This window comes from Hippichthys cyanospilos, chromosome 17 (assembly GCF_059441005.1).
Source record: "Hippichthys cyanospilos isolate Australia breed blue-spotted pipefish chromosome 17, RoL_Hcya_1.0, whole genome shotgun sequence".
Taxonomy (NCBI): domain Eukaryota; kingdom Metazoa; phylum Chordata; class Actinopteri; order Syngnathiformes; family Syngnathidae; genus Hippichthys; species Hippichthys cyanospilos.
The window spans coordinates 8,263,291-8,282,729 of record NC_142385.1 but is presented as its reverse complement, the minus strand read 5'-3'; the positions used below and the strand labels follow the sequence as shown (position 1 = coordinate 8,282,729).

At 38.2% G+C, this 19,439-nt stretch overlaps 2 protein-coding genes across 4 annotated transcripts in view; one reads left to right on the top strand and one right to left on the bottom strand.

Annotated features, from left to right (window-relative positions):
* Positions 1-2,072, bottom strand: part of LOC148409424 (uncharacterized) — a 15,756-nt gene extending 13,684 nt beyond the window's left edge. Inside the window, exons 1-2 of one of the 2 annotated variants that reach the window (XM_088438768.1) lie at positions 1,867-2,072; positions 1,284-1,417 (exon numbers count right to left, since the gene is read on the bottom strand). In XM_088438768.1, coding sequence (XP_088294894.1) covers positions 1,284-1,402 — 119 coding nt within the window. In that variant the 5' untranslated portion in view covers positions 1,403-1,417; positions 1,867-2,072. Of the gene's footprint in view, positions 1-1,283; positions 1,418-1,537; positions 1,625-1,866 lie in introns of those variants that run through there. The other variant, XM_088438769.1, reaches the window with a different exon arrangement.
* Positions 892-19,439, top strand: LOC148409423 (G protein-coupled receptor 26-like). 2 transcript variants are annotated; one of them, XR_015868358.1, is made up of 5 exons: positions 892-1,211; positions 11,964-12,970; positions 13,724-13,837; positions 14,634-18,259; positions 18,303-19,439. XR_015868358.1 is itself a non-coding variant. In XM_088438767.1 (5 exons), the coding sequence occupies exons 3-5, from the start codon at positions 12,297-12,299 to the stop codon at positions 14,863-14,865; spliced, it is 1,020 nt and encodes a 339-aa protein (XP_088294893.1). In that variant the 5' UTR covers positions 892-1,036; positions 1,113-1,211; positions 11,964-12,296; the 3' UTR covers positions 14,866-19,439. The 2 variants fall into 2 exon arrangements, 1 of the variants encoding a protein (XP_088294893.1); XM_088438767.1 differs by having other exon boundaries at positions 892-1,036; positions 1,113-1,211; positions 14,634-19,439.

The window sequence follows — 19,439 nt, the reverse complement described above, 5'->3', positions numbered from 1 at the left end:
TCCGGAGGAGTGCCACCCCACCATGTAATATAATTTAAGGATAACTAGACCTACGATTATATTTAAAACAAACGGTTAGTCGTTAAGAAGATATTTTTAGCAAATTTTTGAAATTTATAATCATTTAACGTATTTCTTTTGAATAAAAAATTATCTAAATCTTACACAGTGTCCCTTTAAGGTCTCCAACTTTTATTTCCCAAGAGCCAAAATGTTCAAATCATAATCAAAGTGTATAAAAAAGGGGATTAAGTAGACGAGGCGCACCGTTGAAAGATGAATGTTCCGAAATTTTAAACATGTTTTTCTAAAAACTAGGGATTTAAACTTGGCAGCGTTTAATGTGTCAATTTTTGAGCTGCATTCATGTATTTTTTATTTTTTTGGAGTGTGCAATTGGAATACATTAATATGTAGCTCTATTTTTTTATTTTCTGGGACAGAAGCTTGATTTTTCATATGGATATAAAAAAAAAGAAATAAATGATTTTCGGTCCCCAACAAAACATTTTTCCTTAAATTTATGTGAAATCGATATACATTTTCTATCTTTTTTCAATTTGAAAAATAAATTATATATTTTGTATAGAAAACATAAGATTAACAATAGTATAAATGAATACATCGATAAATTCCAGTGCAATTCCAGGCAAATGCCCAATCAAAATATGTGAACTAATTTTATAGGAGTACAATGAAGTGCAGAGAAAATAACCCTTTACTGAGTTAAAGTGTCCGCTGTACTTAGTAAAGGGTTAAACAGAATAAAATGGTGTTGTAATGTCTCATTTTGATCACTGGGTGGCACCCACGTAATAACAAACATGACAGAATTGAAAACACATAGAAGAAGTCCTGATGTCATGTCAAACACAGAAGTGCTGTGTGCTAACTGCTGAGCTTTAATTCAAGTACATTTGAAAAGAAATCCGTGTATGGTACAACACGGATTAAAGCGGAATGTTTGGTAATGGCCCAGACTGCTACCCCCGCCTATTATGAATCTCTTCACGCCGATTGAAGCAATTTACTTGCAGTGAGCAGTAGCAAAATAATGCAAGTAAGTTTGTTTTTTTGTCTTTTGGTTACATCCTATTTTTTTCTTTTTTTAGCGACAGAAAATCATCTTGCAGGCCAGATTAAACATTCTTGTGAGTCGGATCTGGCCCGCGGGCTGTATGTTTGACACCACTGCTGTAAACAAAAATCAGGTAGGTTAACTTCAACAATTTGTCAACAATTTTGGCAAAGCACAGCAAGCCACGTATGGTCGAACCTGTTACCTGATATTTTGAATGAAGTCAATGTGCGAATGCTGCTGCACTTTGTGGCTTCTCGAACTCTTTGGAGTCGTACAGCCGCTCGTGTGAAACTGGGTCAACAGGCTTCCGATCTGAAGCATCTTAGGTCTTCCAACCTTTGAGGTGAGGGACATTTTTCAGGCACATGTCATAAAAATATCACAAAGTATTGTGTATATATTGAACTAAATATATCCCAAAGCCCCAGTTTTTAAAACACACTAGAATGCCCTCACATGTGGGAAAGGAGAGTAAGTCGTTTGATTTAATGCTCAGAGAGGAAAACAGCACCAAGAGCACTCACACAGAAGCTGCTGTCAACCACAGCCTTCACCCACACTCACGTGCAGACTCGATGACGTCACAAGTCACCTTACAAGGTGTTATGTTGTACATAGTTCTTTTTTCAGTTACGCTTTATGATGTGGTGGAATATATTTATGGTGTGGTTTAACAAAGTCGTTATTTTTGAAAACACGCCATCAAGTAGTTAGCGAGCCCACGTGTTTTTTTTTTAATGTCTTAAAACGACTGAGATGAAAACAACAAAGGCCACTATACGTACCGTTGACGTCCTCGCGCACTCGATCAAAATAGCGATTATTTCGACATTTCCCCCCTGCAAATACTACGCTATCAGTTTGTGTTTTCGCTCAGCGTCGCAGTCTCGTAAACAGGGGAGAATCCAGAAAAGCCAGTTTCGCAATCCTCGGTGCCCCCTCCCCCGCTTTCTTCCTTTGCTTCTCCTTCCCGTTCCATAGTTCTTGGACGTAAACAAGCGACCATGTGCGCCATACGTGGCGTCACATTTCGCAGCCTGCGTCATGACGTCACCACGCCGTGGACGCACGCAAGTTATGCGCTACAAATTGAACGACTCAAAGGAAACCATTTAGCAAATTCAAAGAAAAGACGTTTCCAGTTCACAATCGTGTAATTTTCAGTGTGTACAGTGAGAATATTTCGAATTAAACGTAATATTTTATTGTAATTTTAATCACGGTATTAATTGAGAAATCACGTAAAAACAACGCTTCAATATGTTACGTTTATCCCCACTCCTTTAAAATGGCATTTTGATTAATCTGTCATTTGTGGAAAAATGAGTTAAGATTATATATTTCTTTTATTTTTCCACCCATTTTGCCACTTACTTTGACTTAAATTACATCACATTTGCTCGGAGATAGAACATAGAGAATCAAATGCATTATTGTAATGATTTTTTTTTTTTAACTTGACTTTCCCTTCAGAGATTTTCATAACTTTTGTGCATTTGTGCAAGTTTTGACAGTTTATACATTTAGAATTTAATATATTTTTTGGGGGGTCAGCACGGTGGAACACTGGTTAGCAGCACGTTCACCTCACAAATGGAGGTCGTGGTCGCAGCTCTGTCCTTACTATGTGAAGTTTGCATGTTCTCCCCATGCCCGTGTAAGAAAATTGATGAATGTTTTTGCTGACTTCAAAAATTCAGGTTTTAGATATGTTAGGTTCATTTTCTATATTAATTAGATTTAATTCATTATTACATTTACTTTTAATTATAGATATAGCTTTCATATTCCGTTGGGAACACTCACTTTTACAACTAAAATATCCGAAACATTCTGCAACATTGTTCTTTTGTTTCATACACTTAAAACCCTCACGATAAACAGAGCGTTATTTTTTTGAAAAATTTGGATACAACTCTCACTGGCAATACTTAATTTTGTGGGTAGCACGCACCATCTTGTTTATTATTAGCTTTTGTCAAATAATATAAACACAAATTCCTAGGTATACACTTTTTTTTTTACGATGTAATATATGTTTTGGGACGGTGATGAAGATCAAGATTTAATTCTTCCCGCCTGAACTTGATAGTCAATATAAAATAAAGATCAGCAGCATTCTCACATCCTCCGCGGGGCCCCGCCGAGAGGATATTACAAAAGCAACGGTGGCATATATAATTCGCCCGTGGTCGAGAATATCTCCATGTGCTTACAAACAATATCCGCGTGGCCCCAAAAGCAAGCGTGAAAGAGTTTAATATGGGAGCAGATAGCCAAATCAGCTGGTGTTTGGGGGCTGAATGGAAGCCAATAAACAAGAGGGCACTCTGTTCCTCCTGACCCTCACTTCTGGCTTGGAGATCGCCGCCGATAACGAAATGCAGGCGCAACCTCAATAAAAGACAAACAATGGAGGGAGATAAATAGATATTAAATTAAAGCAGAGGCGATAGCGGCAGAGGTGCGTGACAAAGGCGGCGTTGTGCTTTCATGTTGTCCACAATCGACACCATTTCTAATCATTTTGGATCATATTGGAAGTTGCGTTCGTTGGTATCGCTTCTGAATGTGTGTTAGTGTTGCGTAAATGGTCATCGTGCATCGCAGAGTGCTGTAATGTGGGCAGTTAACATTGTAGTAAGTTTGACCATTTTACTATTTTGAATTGCAATGAGCAATTTACCACAGTACTGTAATGACATCATTTTAAAAAGTGAAAAATGAAAAGTGTTTGCAACATTTTTTTTGCTTCATTTCAATGAACATTGCGCTGCTCCTGGTGCAAGAACACAACTGCCACATTTTCAGATATCGGTAAAAAGTATATCCCTGTGAGTTATGTTGTATTTTCTGGATAAAATTGTTGCTCCGCCATTTGTTTAAATCGCTATTGCTACACTACAAGACTGATGCTATTTGTTAGCCCGTTGAGAACGTTTTGAATTGTTAGCTTTTGCTAAACTGATTTTCACTAAAGGGACACAAAGTATAAAAAAAGACAAAGTATAAAAATGAATGTGAAATGTTTTTATGAGTATTAGTAATGTTAAAGGGACATTGTGTAAAATTTAGACCATTTTTCCTTAAAAAGGAATAAATTAAATGATTATAAATTTGAAAAACTTGCAAATGAATGTGTTCTTAACGACCAACAGTATGTTTTCGATGTAACCGTAGGTCTAGTTATCATTAAATTGTATTACATGGGGGGTGGCACTTCTCCGGAGGCGGCCATGTTTGTTATAGCTACGGACAATGGTAAATGCAGTGCCCCCTGCTGTCTGGAATGATAATCTGTCAAATCTTGCACAGTTTTGCTTTAAGCGTTGAAAATACTTTATTATTATTATTATTAATGTTTTTACTAAACAGTTGCTGTTATGAAATGACTTGAGTGTACTCACGGCGTTTTTTTTCCACACGTCAAAGCCAAAACAACTTGTTCAGATGACTTGTTTAGGAATAACGAAGAATCTCAAAGCGCTGTTTACTTTTATATTCTTAATCAAGGCATACGCTAACATTATTGTTGTACTGTATTCATTAACAATTGATTATATCTTAACTAAAAAAATATTTCAGTTAAAGACTGGCAATTTATTTTATGAAAAAAATATATAATTTGATTAGAGCAGCTGCTGCCTAAAACAATGACTTAAAAGAATCACGTCCAAAGTACAGTAAAGTTGTAATAACAATGTATGCTCAACACATGCACATGAAATAGTATTTTCTAAAATATTTTACCAGATCATTTACATATATTGCACACAAAATAATGAAAAAAACACATGCTCGATGATCACAAATGTATGTAATTTCGACAATAATCGGCACGTGAATTTCTCTAACTGGCACTCAGAGGCTCACGATGTTAAAACCACCATTTCCATTTTTAAACCATCCTTTTAAACCAAGTGTCTCATTTGGCAAAGTGGGCTAATAGCGCCATTCATTTACGCTCATCCCCTTAAATTATTAACACAAGAGACCCCCCCCCCCCCACTTCCCACACCGCAACCAAGTGAATGCTCTATGAGGAGTATAAAGAACTTAACTGGCCCAATCAAATGTGAGTGATCTGGCTGCCGTCTAATCAGGGAGGTGAAATGGGAGGGCAGCAGCTGGGCCACCTCAAGCAAATGGCTTGAAATTGTCACCGGGTCGCAATCACCTGCACTTTCCTGGGGACAAAGTCCGAGAAAAAGCGATTGGGCTTCTTCAGATTCTCATTTTTTCATTACGAACTTTATTGAAACAATTGTAGGCGGGGCTTGGCAATGGATGATGTGCATGGGGCGGAGGCATAGGCTTTCTTTGTGATCTATCAAGAATTAATCAGAAGAATCCGTCGTTTACAACCATAGATAAAATGTTTATTCTTTTTGTTATGAAAACCACTGTGGACCTCACAACACTGTTATTAGCAGAAAAATGAATCAGCCACAAATGAATGGAGTGTTCTGCGTCCCCCCCCGGCCATTCATTTGATAAATATATTAACAATTAGCGTGGATGATTAGATGGCCAAGCCTCCTCTTATCATTCGCTGGGTAATTTCCTCTTTCTGCTAATTAAATGGACCGCAGTGAAGCAGCTGAACTTTCAGGTTGAATTAAGACTCCGCCCCCTTCCCCAATGCAGGCATCACTGGAATATAAAGGAAAAGTCCAAAATAGAAAAACTGTACAGCAGAAGTCATTTTTTAAGAAGGTTTTGAGTAGGTGTATCCATTGCTACTTTTTATCCCGGATTGATACAAATTCAAAATATTCACTTGAATACATATGTTCTGTTTTTCAGATGCGCGTGATGATTTATTAATATGTCAAATTACATTAATGATAAGGAAGACTACCTTTTTTTGTCTTACGTACAGTATCTATGACTGGTATCAGCATCCTTGAGTAGTACCCGATATTCGGTACATTGATCTATAACATCAATGCTTAATTTTGAAAAATGTAAACATTCATAGTTAATGAAGTCCTTACAACAAATGGCCTACAAGTGGACTACTGTGTGATATGTTTTGTGTGACAAAAAATAGAAAAAAAAGCTTCAAAGAGATGACCAAAGTTTACTCTATGGATCCAAATCCAAAAAATATTGACAATTGTAGTAATAATTAGTAATATCCTTTTTTTTGTTTGTTTTCTTCAACTTCCAGATCTCTTTGGTGCATTGCAACAACATATAAGGCTCGCAAATATATTTTGAAAACAGGAATTGAGTGGACCATATGTGGACCATGTCTCTCACCCAGTAGGCATGTTGCTACACCATAACAATTTGGAAAAAGCTGTATTCGTTATATTTTATTAATCTATCACGTTTTTATTTTATTTTAAAAAACAATAGGTACAACGTTTATGTCGTATTATTAGGTTCGTGGTCTTTCAAAAGTCAAATCAACCACCAAAATACAAATACTGTAACCTGTATTTAGATACCACTCGCGGAGTCATGTTTTATTCTATTTAAATATTGCCACCTACAGATCAAAGCGTTTTACTGCATTTGAGACAAATTTGTTGCAATTTTCGATTTGGCCACAAGAGAGCGTCACAGACTAAATTGTGCGATCTCATAAAATTGTTATTTTTATTTTTTATGACCATGTTGTAATCCCGCACAATTTTGCTAGAAGGCAGCAGTGATTAAATGACTCAATTAAATAAATAAAAATATTCCATTCCCAGAAACTCCTACTAAATTATAAATTCAGGGAGTTCTACGACATGCTACACTTTCTGTCACATTCACTGAATTGAACAACAGAAAAAACGATTGAGTAAAAGTAAAAAAAAAAAAAAGAAACAAATGTAGGAAATCTATGGAAAACATTGCCATGCATATAAAGGTTTTTTTTTTTTTAAATCCCACATCGCATAACATGTCACTAATTTTGTTGTTAGTTTGTGTATGTTTTGTTGAAAATGTTTCATTTTTTTGGTTACTTTTTTATTGATGTATTTTCTGCCAACAATTGTATCCTGATATTTTATGTATATGTGATATACATACAAATATATATAAAGTAAAAACATTTTTAAATTTGGAGCTTAAAACAAAAAGGAGACTTATTATGATTGATCTAAATGAGCATGTGATCGTGTTCTAGTATTTGAAGCTAATAATGAAGCTCAAATAGACTATGAGCTGGCTCCTATTGCCAAGCAACCAATTTTATGGATTAACCGCTACGCCGCTACATGCTCATTAGCTGAAACTATTTATTTAAATATGTCCAGGCTTGATGCTGATATGAATACGCCATAAGGTTTTTCACAGGGAACAATTTTAAGCGCAGCTGCATCATCCTATCAGAGCCAAGACAAAATGACAATACAATACAATACAAAGTGCCAATAGTGACATTCAATAGAGTTGCCAAACCTTTTTCTAAAGCAGCAGTTTGCCATTTCTGATTGAAAACAAAAATTATTTAATGAAATCCCTGCTGGCTATTTGCTAACACACAATGCAAAACAACAACGAAACTACAGTAACTTGGATGTACTGAGTTTACAATTTGTTACCTTAACAGATATTGGGACACAAATGGTGCAGCAGCACAGCTAGACAGGCACCAATTCTGACCGGAGTAGATTTCTTTATTCTTGTGCGAAGATAAATCAACTTGTAATAAACCTGTGTGTTTAGTGTTGCCCTCTGGAAGCAAATACACATTTCTATTTAAATATTACTTATACATGATTTCATAAAGCACAATATTGTGGAATGGAAGCTCATTTAATCTTTCATCTGTTCATTGACATTTAGAGAGGAAAGGACTCCCTGCCGCAAGCTCGCTGCACCTGTGTTAACACTGTCTCGGTTATTAATTTGCCGCCGGCAAGTTTGAACATCGCAAAGCGGACGTCGCGGACATGAAGCTAACAGGTTGTACGTTTTGCCCTTTACATTCAATCACGTCTTACACACTGATAAGGGAGCGCTGTGACAAGCGCGGTCTGTGAGGAAGAAAAATGCTTCTCTATTTTCAGTTTAATTACACATTACTTTAAACGAAGCAACTTGTAAAATTGTGTTATAGTGACTGATTTACAAAAGATAGTATTATTTTGTTATTTTTTGCGCGTATCCGCAATATCTTTAGAGCTGCATGTTACATTTATCTTTTGGAGTTGTTAAATAAATATTCGTACAGATACCGATACGAATGTAGTTCCAATGTTTCCAAAATTAAAGCCGCACAGGATTGTTTTAAGTATTTTTTTTTCCATACAAAATTGTTTTGCGATGGTTAAAGGTTAGTTGGTTGGAAAAAAACTCATGAAAAAAAATTCATTTCAAACCACTGATCCAAAATTGAATCCCAAAGAATTATACAGTATTACGTTTTATTTTTAAGAGTCCAGATATTCAATCCCAGGAGTTAATTTATATTTATACATATTTTTGTCATTCCATTTCAAATGTTTGGCCAAAGAATGGTCTAAAAAATGATGGGTACTAAATGAATCTAATACCTCAGTGCTTAACCTTAATAACCCAAAGTAATTAATTACTTTAGGTGATAAGTATTAAAGGAATTGATTACTTAAACAATAGGTATTCGAGTAATTGAGTAATTCTTTCTGGTTAATCAGTCCTAAATTAATTGATTACTTTAGGCACTAAAGTAATCTTAAGTAATCTTTACTTTAATGCTTACTAAAGTAATCGACTACTTTTGGTACCACAGTTAATGGTTAGTTGACTGAATAGTTTTGCTATTTTTAGACCACCCCAAAATGAAAAATAATGACTTCATGAAAAATGTTGAAAGAAATAAAGTACCGTAAGTAGTTGGGACTGAATCTCTGGACTCTTAAAATGTCAAACAAAAATCGGTCTTTGGGATTGAATGAGTTCATAAGGTATTGTACTAAAATTGTGATAGAATGTCACATCTGTTGGTTATTAAAAATTGCTCATGGCTGTGTAAATGTTTTCACTCCTCCTTCCAGTCCAAAAAAGTGTCAGACGTTTAATACACCTTTCAAAAAGCGTTTCCGTAAACGTCTTCTAGGTTGAAGTTCTTCGAGAGATTATGTGTGAAAACGCCGCGTACAAAAGGTGAGCATAGCCTGCGGCGCGCGTTCCGCTAGTTGGCGCCGGCCTGTCAGTCGGCGGCAAATCAAGTGTGGGATGTGAAGCGGCAGCCCGTTCAAACGGACGCTGTCACAGCGAAAAGGAGCAGAGCTGCGGGCCCTCTCGCACGCTGTCAAGTTTTGCGCTTCTTCGCTTTTCTGACAGGAGGAATCAGCTTCAAAAATCAGACCTGGACCAATCAAACGCACTGCACTTAAAGGAAGAATAACATTATTATTATTATTTTATTTTATTTTATTTTTTTATTGAGGAGGGGCACGGTTATACATTTTTCAAAGCTAATCCGCAAAGCCACCTATTTGTGTTTTTGTGCGTTTTCTGAAATACCACAAGATGGCGCCAAAGCCCCGTTGAACAGGAAATTAGTCCTGTAATCAGGCTGAGAAACAACATTGAAGTGATAACTGTGAAACAAGCTGTGTGTGTTGGGTCGGAGCTAGCTTTAGCCAGGGTTGTTATGGCGAGTCTATGCCATAAAAGTTAGTGTGCGCTTCTAGTGCACTTCAATTCAAATCATCTGGAAGTTGTTTACTTTAAGGGTAATGTGTAAAATGAGTTTACGATGATTAAATGATGGTTAATCTGTTTTGGAATTTGAGGTACATTTATGAATTGAGCAACAAAAAAGTAAAAAATATAATTAAAAAACAAAATATACGCAAGGTTTTGCTGATCCTAATTTTCTAGATAAGGGGAGGGATTTCTCGCTTGCATTTCAGGCATGGCAGGTGTGTCTGGCAACCAGTTGAGGGTGCCCCACACCTCCTGCCCCAAGTAAGCTGGGATAGGCACCAACGAGCCTGCGACCCCAATGAGGATAAGCGGCTATAGATAATGAATGGATAAACATTTTGTCATTTAAAGAGGGGTGTGTACACTTTTTTTAACCTCGATGTGCAAGTCATGAATTAACAAAATTATAAAGCACATATCATACATCATAAGTTAGTGTCATGACAAAAATATTTTTTGACTAGCTTTTACATACTGTGTAAAATGTTTTTATTATTTTTGCATATGTGGCGGGCCACTGAGGAATGGCTGGGGACCCCCGGGACATAGTTTGGAAACCCCTGGGTTAAAATGACTGACCAAATCTACTGTTCCGTCGGTCTTAGTCCGTCGTTATTAAAGTCATTCGGCACCAGTGACGGCCACATTACAGTATACTGGAAAAAAAAAAAATCTCTCCAACTCATGCTCACCCAACCCACCCCGATTCCCTCCATCCTGCCTGTCACGTGCCGGGGTCCATGCTTTTGAACAGCAAAGTCCACGGTGTACCGGGGGGGGGGGGCAAAGTGCGGGGGCGTCATCCGTCAGCGCCCTGAAGGGAACCGCTAGATGTCTTAACAACCCAACGGTGCAGATATGATTAGCATATTGGGAATCCTGGGAGATCGAGCGAGGGATGATGTCATGTGACCACTTGGGTTTAAATGTGAATACTGAGAGATGCTGTATGGAATAGCAGCGAGACTAAATGTCACGCAGATTACACTGTATCCTTGTGGCACACAAATCAGAGCAGAAAGAGGCTCAGAGCTGTTTACTGGCACTCATAGTTGTTCACTGTCAAATTCCATTGATGTATTATAAGTCCATTTAGCTTAATGCTAACAATGCAAAACAGGCTAAAACATAGCATCAATGTTAGAACCATTTAAGCAATTTATATTTGGACCGAAACATTTAGAAAGCAAATACAACAATTCTTACAAGCATATATTCGTTATCCTTTCCATAAAACTGAGACTGAGTAACTGTCTTCTTCATGTGTTTCTATATTATACTGCCCCAAGTGGCCAAGTAATGTACACCTGAAGGAGCATCATAACGTCCATCGAATTGAAGTTTAAAAAAAAAAAAAATCTTTACATTATGTTTATTAATTACATCATTAGTGCATGTTTTTATGAATGCTATTTTACTCATATTTTGGTGTGGGGTTGGAATAAACTCATTCAATGCCAGGGATGTATTTTCACGTTTTTTAGGAGTTTGGACATTAAGTATCGATTTAGTATCTGGGGTTTAATGTCCGAAAACGTAAGTACAGTACAAAGTTGTTTTTACTATTATTTTTTTATTTATTTTTTTTTAGCCAAAACTTTGCACATTTTGGCATCCTTTTTGAACCAGCCTATTGATTTCTGTCCACTGTTGTGTCCAATTTGTTCTCAGTAAAACAGCAAAGCGAATTACATCCCACCCAACCACGCGAGACATCATCGGAAAAGCCAGGATGTCCTCTTGGGACTTTGTGGCGTAGCTTGAGTGAATCAAAAGCTACAGATCAAAAACAAATGTCCACTACACTACACATAAATCAATAGGCTGGGTATCAAGAATACTTTTAGGCTTGTGCAGTATTTTGACCATTTTGGGTCATTTTCTTCCACAGCAGGACTTTAAAACAAAGGCTGGCACCCAGAAGTGTAATAACTAAGTTGGTCATGCCATTTCAAGCTTTGTTACCATCTGGGTGAAATTTCAGCTCCTTGGTTTCTTTTTTCATTTGTTATAAAATGCCTATGGTGAAAAGATGAAAGGATTGGCCGAAATACTGCACGAGTATTAAACTGAGACTGTTCTTGTGTAGTCTCAATTTATTATGATTCAAGTCGAAGTTCAACAATAAATGTGCCAAATCGGCAGAAATAGAAAGCACAAGCTTTCAGTCAATGATGAGGTGAGAAAAGCGAGAATAACGGGGACTGTCTGATTAGGTGTTCCTAATGAAATGTCCTTCTTGCAGGCAAGCTCCCTCCTCGTGTGTTCATCTGTGTCTGAGGGTCTTTGCTGGAGTAAGCCCAAGGCGCATCAGAGGACGACAAAAACTCCTCCACTAGACGTTACGTTTGGTTGGCTCTCAACCCCCCCACCATCTTAAAAAAAAAAAGAAAAAAGAAGCAGGGAAGCCTTCTCTCTCGTCTTTGAAGCAATGTAGCGGAAAGGAGAACTGGGGGCTTTTCCACCCGGAGGAGGAGGTGCGGGAAGGGGGGCGCGCGGAGTCGACCGCGCGCCGCTCGAGGAGCGCCGCCGCAACGGGCATGAGCGCCCCAAAAGTGTGCGTCTCGGCAATTTGAGGATGGAGCCGGCGGAGGTGTCGCTGTTCGCCCTGGTGCTGGTCATCATCGTGGTGTCGCTGCTGTCCAACGCGCTGGTGCTGATCTGCTTCCTGTACAGCCCCGAGATCCGCAAGCAGGCTCCGGGGCTCTTCAACCTCAACCTGACCTTCTGCAACCTGTTGCTGACCGTGGCCAACATGCCGCTGACGCTGGCCGCGCTGGCGAGCCGCGCGCAGCCGGGCGGCGACGCCCTGTGCCAGGCGGCCGGCTTCCTGGAGACCTTCTTGTCCACCAACTCCATGCTGAGCATGGCGGCGCTCAGCATCGACCGCTGGGTCGCCGTGGTCTTCCCCTTGCGTTACCACTCCAAGATGCGCCACCGGGACGCCGCCCTGGTGCTGGGCTACACCTGGGCGCACTCCATGACTTTCTCCATGGCCGCCAGCTGCCTCTCGTGGCTGGGCTACCACCGGCTCTACGCCGCCTGCACCCTGGCGGCGCCGAGGGAGCGCGCGGGCGGACGCACGCAGTTCGTCGTCTTCACCGTCCTCTTCCACTCCTTCACCTTCCTGCTGTCCTTCGTCGTGCTGTGCGTCACTTACCTCAAAGTGCTCAAAGTGGCCCGCTTCCACTGCAGGAGGATCGACGTCATCACCATGCAAACTCTGGTGCTGCTGGTGGACATCCATCCCAGGTAGGACAAAGTACTCTGCGTGTTACTTACGCTTACAAAATTATTTCAAAGTCAGTTTGTAACGTGACTTTTTCCTAGCGCCGTATTTTACTTGTAAATAACTTAATTGGTTCCAAGCTCCCCCAAAATGCTCCTAAACCCTCGAAATTAATAATAATGGATTATGAAAATGGATCAAAAACTGTAACGTGTGTACTAGAGTTACATTAGTGCTTAATGATCATGGAATACAAAGTACATTGTGTCAAGAATAATTAAACAAGTCCCTAAAGTTTAGGGGTGATAAACATATGGCCCGCGGGCCGGTTCTGGCCCGCAAATGGGTATAACCGGCCCGCGAGATGATTTTGTAACGTATAAAAATGAATGAATGAAAAAAATGTTTTTATGATTATTAGTAATGTTAAAGGGACAGTGTGTAAAATTTTGACCGTATTTCATGAAAAAGGAATAAATTAAATGATTGTATATTTCAAAACCTTTATTATTTAACTTTATTATTACCGAACACTTTTTCATGACAGAATTGTTTTCAAAATCAACAGAACAATATATATTAAGCTATTTGGTTACAATTTTGCCAGTTAGTTCCTTGGAAGAGGTTATGATAATATGTCGAAGGCTCCTTTTGAGTTGTCAATGCACAAGCATCTCGCAAGACTTGTTTAGATTACTTGGGGTGTCTAGAAAATGTCGTCCATATCTAGAAATGGGGTGCATGGGTCTTTTTAATGTTTTATTTCCTTTTTGCAGCGTTCGACAGCGCTGCCTTGAGGAGCAAAGGCGGCGGCGCCAGCGAGCCACGAGGAAGATCAGCACCTTCATTGGCACCTTCATGCTCTGCTTTGCTCCTTACGTCATTACAAGGTAAGCGGGAAAACGTTTTGGAGGGATTTTGGTCCCTACTCCGTGCGATAAGCACCACAACACTTGGGAGAATGTATGTACGTTCAAGATGGACCCATACAGCTTTTTTATTGATGCCAATTGTCATTCGTCAAGTACACAGATAGTCTATATTGGAGCCAATGCTCATTTGATGAATGTCTCAGAACAATGTTTTCAGATTTCTCTTTGACAACACACATCTTTATTTTAGTTCAGGGGGCGCCAGGTGTCATTAGTATGTCTTAAAATGCTAAATGTAAACTTAAATAAGTAATTATCGGTGGTAGTTATTTTTCCCAGTTTCCAAATACCAGCATAATAACTCAATGTCAATATGAGCAACCTTGTTCAACTGTAAACACACAAAAGAAACAAGTAAAGCTTACTTTATCACTTCATTCCCCATCTACAAATCCCAATCTCAATATTCACCCATATATAAGGCGCACCTGATTATAAGGCGTGCCATCCGCTTTAAAAAAAAAAAAACACGGCTTTTAGGTGCGCCTTATAGTGCGGAAATTATGGTAAATAAAGGTTAGCACAGCTCCTTTTATCAGCCATGAAATTTAAAAAAAGGCAGATACTGATGTTTTTCTAAATGCCGAATCTATCGTACATGTGTAAGTGTGGTAATCAATCGGTTAGTAAATATGCTTAAAAAAAAAAAACGCAAAGCGGTCAATTCGTGTATAGCAAATGACGAAAATGCGTACTTCATCCTGAAAAATTTTAGTTGTGAACGACAGTCAGTCGCGCAATCTCTTCCACGCAGGATCGTGGAGTTGTTCCCGGCCGTGCCCATCAGCCCCCACTGGGGCGCGGTGTCCAAGTGCTTGACGTACAGCAAGGCGGCGTGCGACCCCTTCGTGTACTCCCTGCTGCGCCACCAATACCGCAAGACCTGCGGCGACATCGTGGACCGGCTGCTGAAACGTAGCCGCTCCTGGAACGAGTCGGGAACCAGCCCGGAGGGCCGGAGCGGCAGTTTGCCCAGGGTGGAGTGACGCGGTTGATGCGAGGTTGCCGTGACGACCGTCTGGCGATGGGGTTCCGTGGATGATGAAGGACCGGCGTGGATTAAGTGCACAACGCCTCATGGAGGCAAGGGTAGCTATACTGGATCTTCCAGCACATTAGTAGAGAGAGTTATTTAATGAAGAGTGGTATGTAGCATCCGACACTCACGAGCAAGTCTCTTGATCGTACTCCAGTGCGTTTTAATAGAGATGATTTCAGGTACAAAGACCATAATCCTCTACGAGTGGATGGAAAAATCACAATTCCGTTTATTTTATGCCGCTGATTGTGCTTCGTGATGGCTGATTGGACCCATTCTGGGCCCTCAGGTAGGATTTTTTTTTTTTTTTTTTAATCAACAAGGGGATGACTTGATGCTTTTTCTTCAAGAAGATGGACTGCAAGACCAAATGCATATTTTATATATCATCAAAACAGTTGGGATAAAAAGAATACAATTCTACAATACAAAAAAAAAAAGACCAATATTTGAATGAATTCGACACATCTAAACAACCCCCAAAATGGCTCATTGCGTACAAGACAAGAATGTTGGGTCAAACTAACCCAAATATTGGGCCAGACTTTTTTTGACCCATAAACTGGTCATTTTTAAACCACCTACTCAATGAGTATGGAGCAGGTGCCACCAACACCAGTAAAACATACACTCTAAAAGTAGTTGTATAACCCAATCATTGGGACATTGCGTACAAGACAAGAATGTTGGGTCAAACTAACCCAAATATTGGGCCAGACTTTTTTTGACCCATAAACTGGTCATTTTTAAACCACCTACTCAATGAGTATGGAGCAGGTGCCACCAACACCAGTAAAACATACACTCTAAAAGTAGTTGTATAACCCAATCATTGGGACATTGCGTACAAGACAAGAATGTTGGGTCAAACTAACCCAAATATTGGGCCAGACTTTTTTTGACCCATAAACTGGTCATTTTTAAACCACCTACTCAATGAGTATGGAGCAGGTGCCACCAACACCAGTAAAACATACACTCTAAAAGTAGTTGTATAACCCAATCATTGGGACATTGCGTACAAGACAAGAATGTTGGGTCAAACTAACCCAAATATTGGGCCAGACTTTTTTTGACCCATAAACTGGTCATTTTTAAACCACCTACTCAATGAGTATGGAGCAGGTGCCACCAACACCAGTAAAACATACACTCTAAAAGTAGTTGTATAACCCAATCATTGGGAAAAATAAATAAATAAAATATACTGACCCAACGTTTACTTTTGGGTCAGTTTTACTCAATTATCTGGAATGTTTGGACAGAACAACCCTCCTAATGGGTAATTTTGTAGAAGACAACCTGCAAAATGCTGCTGTTGTTGTTTTTTTAAATAAAATAACCCAGAGAGTTAGGTCAAATTAATCCAAATATTGGGTCAGTACTTTTTTTTTTACTCTTAATTTTGGTTATTTTTGATCCAACTACACATTGACTGAGAAGCAGGGGTCACCCATCAATATTATTGTTTAAAAAAAATACCGACCCAATATTTATATTTAAGTCAGTTTTACTCAATTTTCTGGGTTGTTTTGGCAAAAAAAAATGGTATTTTTGTCCATGAAAACCTTAAAAATGTTGTTTTGTATAAGATAAATAGTTGGGTCAAAATGGACTAAATATTTTTTGACCCATAATTTGGTTCTTTTTACCGAACTATTTTTTGAATGTAGGGCATGAGTCACCAACACAAGATAGATAATAAACTCTAAAAATAGTTGTTAAAAATAACCCAAATTATTGTTTAAAAAAAAATACCAACCCAATATTAATATTTTGGTCAGTTTGACCCAGTTTTCTCGGTTGTTTTGTACAAAACCTCAAAATGGGTCACTTTATACTACACAACTGCAAAAATCGGTTTGTTTTATACAGAACAAACCAGAAATTGAGTCAAATTGACCCAAATATTGGGTCGGTCCATTTCGGGACCATAATTGAATTATTTTACCCAAATGTTTTTAGAGTGTACACACACACTAACATTTTTTTTTTTTTTTTTTTTTTTAGCTCAAACCCAAAAACTGCAGCCAAAAGTATTCCCACAATTAAAGCACTCACTACTATTGACAGCACATTTTTTTTCCGCTGGCAATGAATTGAGGTAACTGGTTTACTGCCGTTGGCAGCTATATGACAAAAAACAATTTTATCTGAGCTGGCAGTGAATGAGTTAACAATCTACTAAAACCATAGTAACCCCAAAATTGGTAAAGTGCACAAGTTTCACAAATCATCAAAATGCTTTTCGGATAGTAAAACACTTTGATAAGGAATGACAGTTTTTTTGTTTTTTTTAATTGGATAAGTGCTGCAGCAGATAGAGCACTTTTTCCATCCAGGGAAATGGGCAGGTGCTTGAGCACCCCACCTTTAGAGGTCTACGTGTGCACGTGCATGCCCCTCAGTATCACTTAATTAGCCCGTCTAAAAATTTGTCGAAATATAGCTGATCAGTGATGGGACATTGTGATTTCCTTGGAATGTTGTAGAAGTAATACTTTGGAAGAGATTTCTCGAAATACAGTGTTGCATATTAATATTTACCTGCGTCCTAAAATGTTCACTTATTGTTGATAACTATTGAGATCATTATTATTGTCTTCACGTAGATGAATATCAAAGGTAATTTAAGCAAATGTGTGACTTAATCACTACCTATGAAATTGTTTACACTTTAGACCACTTTTAATTGCGGGGTTATCGGTTTGAAACTGGATTTCACGAACGGCTAGTTTAGTATGGCTGCGTTTAGTATGGAGATGAAGCTAAACCAGTGGTGTCAAACATACGGCCCGTGGGCCGGATCCAGCCTGTAAGAAGTTTTAATCCGGCCCGATTGATTGCCTTTCAGAAAAAAATAAATAAATAAATAAATATATATATATATATATATATATATATATATATATATATATATATATGTGAGACTGCAGCCCCTTGCTTTGATAGATTTGACTTGATGATGCATTTTGATTTAAGTATTTCCCTTCCTTCGGATAGCAGTGTTTCTTTGTTATTTATTTATTTATTTATTTATGTATTCATTTGTCGTTTAAAGAAAAACATTGTAGTAAATGTCCATTAATTTCAATTTAATATTTTTAATGTTTGAAAAATATTTACCGTGATTTTTACCTGTCCGACCCCCCTGAGAGTAGATTTTCCCCTAATTTGCCCCTGAACTAAAAAAAGTTTGACTCCCCTGATCTAGTCACGTTTCATCATGTGCCCATATTCTTTCGGCGTCAAAGGACGTTTGGTTCGAAGTAACTGAACATGCATAGTAATCCCACACTGTTCAGTGTCAAAATGAATCCGGTGAGCCAAACAACGTAGCAGTAATGATTTCACAAATGATCTTCACCTAATACGTCTTATTAGGTGAAGATCATGTTTGGGCAGGCTGAAAAACAAAAAGTTGGTCGCCATTTTGGACAGGTGTTCTGCGACTAAAATAACTTTCAAGTATATCTGTGGTAATGAGAAGTAAAAATAGAAGTGTTTCATCAAGAAAAAACACATTTTTGGTTTTGCTGTTTATATTAAAACTCGTGGAACCTATCTGTCGAGACAACGTGCATGGAGGGGGCATTTATGTGACACGGCATTGTTGACAGTCGGTCTCACTCTTCATTGTCTCCCATTCAATGCCCAGGATTTTCAATAGTCAATACGATCAAAGGTCTTTCAATCCGCCCATGTTTATTCTGGAAAATTGGGAAATTTGTCCGAATCCGACCAAAAAATGATTGGCGTTAAATGGAGGACAATGGAAGCAAAGGCTCCGCCCCTATCTTGCACCACAGGTACACTTAAATCCAGCATTAACAATGAAAAAATCGGAATCTTTTAACTTCAAGGCATGGGTATTATAAGATTAACACCACCTTGTATGTTTATTTTTTTTTTCATAATATTACTCTTCAATGCAGCCTTAATATTCCTTGGTACAAAAATGAAACGATCTACCATAAAGTGGATTTTTTTTTCAATATTTATGTATATATGAATTAATACATTATGATATTAATAACTGTGGAGTACTGTATGACACAAGACTATGAATGCCTTAAACGCTGTAATTTGAGTGACATAGACTATTTTCCATTTAAATACACAACTATTGTATTTCCAACACCTAGAAGGAAGAAATTACTATTGCCTTATTACATCTGTGTATAAAATACAATCTGTATTTGTGTGGATGATGCTTAACATGGACAAAAAGGTTATTAACCTAATGAGTGGTGGTTGTTCCTTAATGGTAATTTTTGCTCTAGTTTGATAGAAAGTACATTTGTGCTGCTTAAAATGCAAATAAGCTATGTTGGTGGGACCTCTTTTTTTTTTTTTTTATTCTATTTAAAATGTCCACAGCTAAATGCTGCTCAAGATGATGATGATGATGATGTGTTATTAATGATAATGGTGATGACGATTACCACAATTGTAATGCGGCTGGAGAACTTGATGGCGGGTTCATCTTTTGTGACCTTCATGATTAAAGTGTAAACATAA